The sequence below is a fragment of the Helianthus annuus genome, chromosome 7, assembly GCF_002127325.2.
Source record: "Helianthus annuus cultivar XRQ/B chromosome 7, HanXRQr2.0-SUNRISE, whole genome shotgun sequence".
In the NCBI taxonomy this organism is placed as follows: Eukaryota; Viridiplantae; Streptophyta; class Magnoliopsida; order Asterales; family Asteraceae; genus Helianthus; species Helianthus annuus.
In genome coordinates this window covers 106,959,526-106,967,555 of record NC_035439.2, presented here as the reverse complement: position 1 = coordinate 106,967,555, position 8,030 = coordinate 106,959,526, and the positions used below count along the sequence as shown (strand labels likewise).

Genomic DNA, 8,030 nt, shown 5'->3' with positions numbered 1-8,030 from the left:
TACGTGACCTATACGACGCTATACGATACGATATCACACTTATAGGCTTATACGAGGTCAATACGTGACCTATACTACGTTATACGATACGATATCACACTTATAGGCTTATACGAGGTCAATACGTGACCTATACTACACCTATACGATACGATATCACACTTATAGGCTTATACGAGGTCAATACGTGACCTATACGACGTTATACGATACAATATCACACTTATAGGCTTATACGAAGTCAATACGTGACATATGCTACGTTATACGATACAATATCACACTTATAGGCTTATACGACGTCAATACATGACCTATACTATACCTATACGACACGATATCTCACTTATAGGCTTATACGAGGTCAATACGGGACCTAAACCACACCTAAACGATACGATATCACACTTATAGGCTTATACGAGGTCAATACGGGACCTAATATTTGTATTATTTTTAATTCTTATAATTCATAATATTTGTATTATTATTAATAATATTGTTTTTTTTATAAATAAACATGGAAATACCCCAAAATACACACAATTAATTTACTTTTTTTTATAAATAAACAAATGAATACACAATAAAAAAATACAAAAATGGAGCTTTATATACGCTCCTTAGAGGTCCCTACGTAGCATATGAGACAAAAATGACACAACTACCCTTGTATTTGGCTTTGTATAGCCTCAACACAAGGGTATAAAAGACATTTTCAGACCTTTATATACGCTCCTTAGAGGTCTATACGCAGCGTATTTAAACTTTGTGAAAAAATGATCTCTCAAACCTACCAAAATGACTCAAAAAAATCTAATGGTTTATATACGCTGCATATAGACCTATACGCAGCGTATATAACCATTGTTTTCTGTGCAATGATTGCTGATAAGGCTCTGAAATCCATTGTTTATATACGCTGAGTATAGCTCTATACGCAGCGTATAGAGGTAACCCTATACGCTGCGTATAGGTCAATACGCAGCGTAGGTAAACCCTAAGTGTGCAGATAGGCAAACTGGGTGTGCAGATAGTTATGGCCTAAAAGAAACTGTATGTGTGAGCTGAGTGTGGTCCGCATCCATTGAGTCCAGAAAGATTTGTTGCACCAGATCGGACCACACCCACCTTTCACCTCCAATGTCCACTAGCTATCCTTTTGTGAAATCCAAAATCCGGACCTGGCCCAGTTTCATGCAATGGAGATGCTCTTACTGAATTAGACATATGTAAACAACTAAACTACAATTTTGGTCCCTAGGTTTTGGTTCTAATTGAAACTACAATTTTGGTCCCACTCTCTACTCCCTCTCTCTACACCCAATCAATTTTCCTCCCCAATCAAAAACCCTAATGTTGTCAAAGATCCCAAAGTCGCAATCCTCCGAACACAGCCTAGTCTTGTTGGAGATCCCCGAATAAGAAAACCTAAGTAAGCCAATCACTATCATCACCATTAGGTCACAGAATACCATGCACCATCACAATTGCAATCCCTAGGTTTGAAAACTGCCACACGACATTAACTAATGAGACAATCTATGCTAGATTTGAGATAATCTAGGGTTTCTGGTCTTAAAAAATAAAAGTCGCTCTTGGTAGTTCCCCCACATAGATCGACAATTTCCACATGGAACGAAGCCAGAAAGATAGAGTTTTATCGGAATCAGTTGGAGAGAAATAGAAGAGGATAGATAGTATGACAGTTCTCAAGTGTGCGATGGTTCAAGTAGCAACCACACACATCCCCGACGAGTTTAGATCAGGCAACACGATGAAGTGTTTCCTTGAATCGTTTTTCTGTTGATGTTGAGTAATAAGAGTTGTAGGTTGTGCAGTTGGTGGCGATGTTGAAGGAGTGAGAGAGAAGGACTCGCCAGAATTGCAAGTTTGGGGGTAGGCAGTGATCGTGAATGGGGTTTCTCCGGCAATAAGGGAGGGAGGATCGAGTTAGAGAGATAAAGTGTGTGTGTTTAGAAAGAGAGAGCGTAGAGATTAGGGAGAGATAGAAAGGATTGGGTTAGGTTTTATTTGTGATTTTTATTGATTCTTATAATTATTTTCAAAACGCTTGTATATATGTAAATACTTGTGCATTGTGCTTAAATGTTTGTATATAAAGTGAAAAAGGCTGAATTTCTTTAGAGTTGAAAAGAAAAATGGATGAGGATAGTAACATGGCTTGAAATTACAAGAATTTGAAAACAAAAAGTGTGTTTATGACAACATTTTGAAAATTGTAAAAATTGTTATCTGAACCAAACCCCAAGTATGAAAGTTGCACTTTACTCTATATAAATTGTAAGGTAAGTGTATACACCAACCGGTATTCTGTAGATTAATTATAGGTTAATAAGGTATTGAACTATTGATATGCTTACACTAACATTATTAAATAACAAAACATTATTGGATTCTTGACTTTGATTTTTAAGCATGGTGCATGATAACACTCAAGAGAGAGACCCATGTATGTATGATCTGACTAAATCAGGAAAATAACAAAATAAACATAAAATTAAGAATCTCACCAACTCCTTAGTCACATAGCCTGACCAAATCAACACAAAAGCAACTCACCCGCACCTCCCAACCACCTTCCTTCACCAACTTCCTTCTCTATATATTCGGATATGCAATGTCTCCTTTAATTTCAGGTTCACTTGCACAACGAATTGCAGTAGCAACCCACCCTTCATTCACAGCAAGAATCCATCAATCATAATGGCAGCCACCGGAGAATCGCAACCCGCAAAACACCAAGAAGTTGGTCACAAGAGTCTCCTTCAAAGCGATGCACTCTACCAATACATTCTGGAAACCAGTGTTTACCCTAGGGAACCACAGCCCATGAAAGAGCTCCGAGAGGTCACTGCTAAACACCCTTGGTAAGTACTACCGGAAAACTAGTTGATTACCACAAAAAAATTTAGCATCGAAAGAAGTCGTACAATTAGCGACAAATTTGCGACCATGATCTGACCACTTATTTCTGTTTGCAACTCACTCGCAAAAATTGTGAAAATTTTATCAGATTTAAATTATGAATACCTGTAGCTTTTAAAATATCTATGGGTGTGATCTGAACACTTAGTTCTGCTCGCAACTCAGTTGCAAATCTGTCGCAAAAGTTGCAACTATTGGAGGTGCTTTTCGTCGCAAAAAGTTGTAACTTTTTAAAATATCTATGGGTGCGTTTTGGTTTTCTAAAAGTTTCAGTTTGTTCTATGAAATATAGGAATCTGATGACAACATCAGCTGACGAAGGGCAGTTTTTAAATCTACTTCTCAAGCTTATAAATGCTAAGAACACGATGGAGATCGGTGTGTACACTGGTTATTCCCTTCTTTCTACGGCCCTTGCTCTCCCAGAAGATGGAAAGATATTGGCTTTGGACATAAATCGTGAAAACTACGAAATCGGTCTTCCGATTATCGAGAAAGCTGGTGTTGCTCACAAAATCGACTTTAGAGAAGGCCCTGCTCTTCCCCTTCTTGATCAAATGGTTGAGGATGTAAGTGTTTCTAAAGTTATGAGTCATTGGTTTCGTAATTTATTCTTTTCTTGAAATTAAACTTATATGTATTAATTTTTGCTACTATTTACAGGCAACATTTCATGGATCTTTTGATTTTATATTCGTGGATGCAGATAAAGATAACTACCTTAACTACCACAAAAGGTTAATTGATCTAGTGAAAGTTGGCGGAGTCATTGGCTACGATAACACCCTTTGGAATGGGTCTTTAGTGGCCCCACCAGACGCACCGCTAAGAAAGTATGTTAGGTATTACAGAGATTTCGTGTTAGAACTTAACAAAGCTTTAGCGGTTGACCCGAGAGTAGAGATTTGTCAACTTCCTGTGGGTGATGGAATCACTTTATGCCGTCGTGTAAGTTAAATGCATATCATGGGATAAGTGTAACTAAAACCCAATCAAAGTGTATGTCATTTATGTTGCTTTTGGTGTTTCATTCCTAAAAATAATCATATTTACGATTCTTTTGGTAATTTGCAATTTGCAAGACATTATAGGATAAATATTATAATGATTTACATATATAGAAACAATATATCGTACAATATGTTTTAACGTACGCTACGTACGGATGACAAATCATACGTTGTGTTTATAAAAAGTGAAAATCGCATGTGAGAAGTAAACTGGAAATCGCATGTTATGGTATAAAAAATGAAATCGCATGTTAGTAATAAACTGCAAATCACATGTTGTTAAATAAAAGGAAATCACATGTGAAAAAAACAAATGGAAGTCGAACGTTATAAACCCAATTTCGCATGTTGATTCTGAATCGTTTACGTAATATACGTTAAGAGATTTTGTACGTTAATCGGCCTCTACATATATAAATGCAAGATATTTTAACATGGTAAATGAGAGGTTAATTTCCACTATAATTTTTTAGTACTTATCTTAATTACTGAAATCTTTAGAAGTAAATTACTGAATTTTTTATGCTTTTGTATGCTAGTTTATCAGTTGATTTAAATGAATTATATATACTATATAAGTTAAGAGTTAAGTTCGCGTATACGCTTAACGTACAAAACGTACGAATAGTGTGTATTTTCAACATTTTGTGGTGGCATTATCATAATTATTTTATTAGTAGAGTAATTATCAAAATTACTCTACAGATTCATCAAATAATATACAATTCAAAATTACTCTACAAGTTCATAAAAAACATACAATTCAAAATTACTCTACAAGTGCATCATAGTTACTCTACCGGTTCATCATTAATACGCTTCTATAAGATATTATTCAAAATTACTCCACAAATCTATCATAATTACTCTATTAGTTCACATTAATACACTACTACAAGATATTATTCAAAATTACTCTACAAGTGCATCAAACTAGTCATTCAAAATTACTCTACAAGTGTATACCATAATTACTCTACTAGTTCATCAAAATAATATAACGTACACAATTACTCTACAAGTTCATAAAACAACATACAATTCAAAATTTCTCTACAATTGCATCATAATTACTCCGCCAGTTCTTCGATAATACTTAAACCAGATATAAAAATAAAAAGAAATAACATTAAAAAAATCATAACATTTTGTAAGTGCAGTTCCTGCCGGGTAACTGTCGCTTATCAGTTCTGGGTCAACCAAAGCAGAAGTCCAAGTTAAAGTCAACGATAATGAAGAACTCTAGACTACATGAAGACCATGCACTGATCAAGGGGGAGTTTGTTAATGCACTTTGGGTGCAAAGTGCATGCCTTCCAATTCTTAGGGTCTTTATTGTACATTCATTGAAAGTTAGTCCCAACTTTATCCTTGGACATTTTGTCCAAGTTTTGGTCTAGAACTTTGGTCAGGGGTTTGGTTTTTGTCTGAGTTTTGTCCCTAGTCTATATATACGTGTTATATAGGATTAGGGCAAAGAAAAACAAGAACGAGAACGAGAGAAAGGAAGAAGCTTTGTGCACCTCTCCAGAGAAACTATGTGTTAGTGAGAGAAAGCCAGGTTTAGATCTTTGTGATCTAAACCAGCTTGTAGATGATGTATACTCCTTTGGTTTGTGTAACCTGTGATGACTGATTCATCAATAAAGAGTTTCATCTTCTACATATTTCTATCTTGTTCATATTTTGTTCTTCATGTCTTGAATCAAGTGCAATGTTTGATGTTCGTCATCGATCCGGTGCTTTCATAGTGGTATCAGAGCATGGTTACCGATTCAGAATGGTCTAACCGCCTTCTGAATCACCATTGCTCTTGATTTGATGTTTGTTTCCGCCAAACATCTTGAAGACTTGAAGATTTTGCAGAAAAGTTGAAGAAAATGAAGCTGTTCGTGGTTGTTTTGTTCTCCAAGTTGTTGCAGATATGAGGTTTGATCCAAAACTTGCCCTGTCCGAGTTTTTCTTAGTGTTAAACTTGTCAGAGTTTTAAAACTCTGTGTTTGTTGTTTCCGGGGTTTTGGTGAACTAGTGTGAAGTCACACTAGGGAGATAGTCCGGAGATTTGTTTCTAAGTCTCTGTCCGAATTTTAAAACATTCAATTCCGAGTTTTGAACCGTCTGAGTTTTTGAACCGTCTGAGTTTTGGTTGTTCTGAGTTTTTAAACATCCACCGTTTCAACATGTTTCCGAGTTTTGTTTTGAAATATGTTGATGTTCCGAGTTTTGTTACTATTCTGAGTTTAAACTGTTAATATGTTTGATCTGAGTTTTGTGCTGTTTGAACTGCTTCTGAGTTTTAAACTTGTCTCTGAGTTTTACTGAGTCCGAGTTTTCTTTATGTTTGCACTGTTCGAGTTTTACTTGAATGGTCAGTTATATGTTAACTCCGAGTTTTTTTAAGAAGTTGCGAGCTTTACAAACTGAGGTTTGAAATCTGTCTGTTCCGAGTTTCTTTGACTATGTTCCGAACTATCCTTTAATACCGAGTTTTTCAGCTGTTTTCAACATTTCTCCGATTACCTCCAAGTTTTTTTGATTTTTAAAGGTTCCGAGTTCTGCAAGTCTAATCAAATTTCCGAGTCTTTATCAGGTAACATTAACTGAGTCCGAGTTTTTACGTTTATATGGTCCGAGGGTGAGTTTATATGTCCGAGGTTCTTTGGTCTCCGAGGTTTATCGTGTTGTCTATTCTCCGACTTTTGCAGTATACCAATGTTCCGAGTTTTGAAGTCCTTTGTTGTAGATATATCCGACTTTTGCAGTCTTACAGTGAAGTATCAACTGTCCGAGTATTAAGTCAACTGAGTCCGAGTTTTTTTTTTTTAAAAAGAATGAAGCATTCCGAGTTTTGTTTTAAACAGTCAACTGAGTCCGAGTTTTTATCTAGTAACACTGTTTGAGTCCGAGTTTTGTCTCTTTGTTCAGGTCCGAGTTTGTTTCCTTTGTTTAATTCCGAGTTTTTGTCTCTTTAGTTGAAGTCCGAGTTTCAACTGATATAGAGTCCGAGTTTTAATATGTCCGAGTTTCATATGTCCGAGTTCCAAGTTCTCAAAGTATGTCCGAGTTTCATATAAACAGAAAGTCTCCCATGTCCGAGTTTCATATGTCCGAGTTCCAAGTTCTCAAGTATGTCCGAGTTTTAACAGTTCAACAAGTGTATATGGTCCGAGTTTTAAACTCAGAACAAGGGTATATAGTTCAACAAGTCCGAAGTTTTAACAGTTGTTCGAGTTTTTGATAACCGAGTTTTAAACTCAGCTCAACAAATTCCGAGTTTTAACGGTTCAACAAGTGTATATGGTCCGAGTTTTAAACTCAGTTCAACCTATTCCGAGTTGTATGATAACAGTTCAACAAGTGTATATGGCTCGAATACTCGGTACCAACAAGTGCACTGAGTTGTTGCACTGGTTACAAGTGTATATGGCTTCTTCATCAGCAGCAGGCCTCCCTTTTATTTTCGCTGATTGCCCTACATGCCACATGTTTGAGCCCGGTTCTTATAGCCTTGTGAACCGTTTGGGAACACTTGTTTACAAAGGAACAGTTTTTGCAGCAGTAGGTTTAGCAGCGGGATTAGTGGGAACCTCACTGTCGAATGGATTGATCAAGATGAGGAAGAAGATGGATCCTAACTTTGAGTCACCAAACAAACCACCACCGACGCTTTTGAATGCTATGACCTGGGCAATTCATATGGGTGTGAGCAGTAATGTGAGGTACCAAGCGTTGAAAGGGATTGAATACTTGCTGGCGAAGGGGCTGCCGCCTGTTTTGTTCAAATCCTCTGTGATTGGTTTGAGAATGGCGAACAATGTTCTTGGAGGCATGACTTTCGTGATGTTGGCAGGATAACGGGGTCACAAAGCTCTGGTGTGGAAAAGAAGACGGAAAAGGTTCATGGAGCGGAATGATTTTTGACAGTCTTTGAGTTTGGGTATCAATCAGCTTAGTCTTTGGTAGTTTTGAAAAAAAAAATCGAATTTATGGGTTTTTCGGATCTCTTTGCTTTTTCTGAATTTCTTTGTACTCTAAGTACTATTCCGATGATCTGATTCGAGGTTTCAAGAG

At 36.6% G+C, this 8,030-nt stretch overlaps 2 protein-coding genes across 2 annotated transcripts; both read left to right on the top strand.

The window, feature by feature from the left end:
* Window positions 1-2,656: 2,656 nt before the first annotated feature.
* LOC110943439 (caffeoyl-CoA O-methyltransferase) lies at window positions 2,657-4,016 on the top strand. The gene is made up of 3 exons (XM_022185191.2): window positions 2,657-2,891; window positions 3,242-3,518; window positions 3,613-4,016. The coding sequence occupies exons 1-3, from the start codon at window positions 2,728-2,730 to the stop codon at window positions 3,904-3,906; spliced, it is 735 nt and encodes a 244-aa protein (XP_022040883.1). The 5' UTR covers window positions 2,657-2,727; the 3' UTR covers window positions 3,907-4,016.
* Window positions 4,017-7,322: 3,306 nt separating this feature from the next.
* Window positions 7,323-7,814, top strand: LOC110916862 (protein RETICULATA-RELATED 3, chloroplastic). The gene has a single exon (XM_022161750.1). It carries the CDS (start codon window positions 7,323-7,325, stop codon window positions 7,812-7,814), a length of 492 nt encoding a protein of 163 aa, XP_022017442.1.
* The last annotated feature ends 216 nt before the right edge of the window (window positions 7,815-8,030 follow it).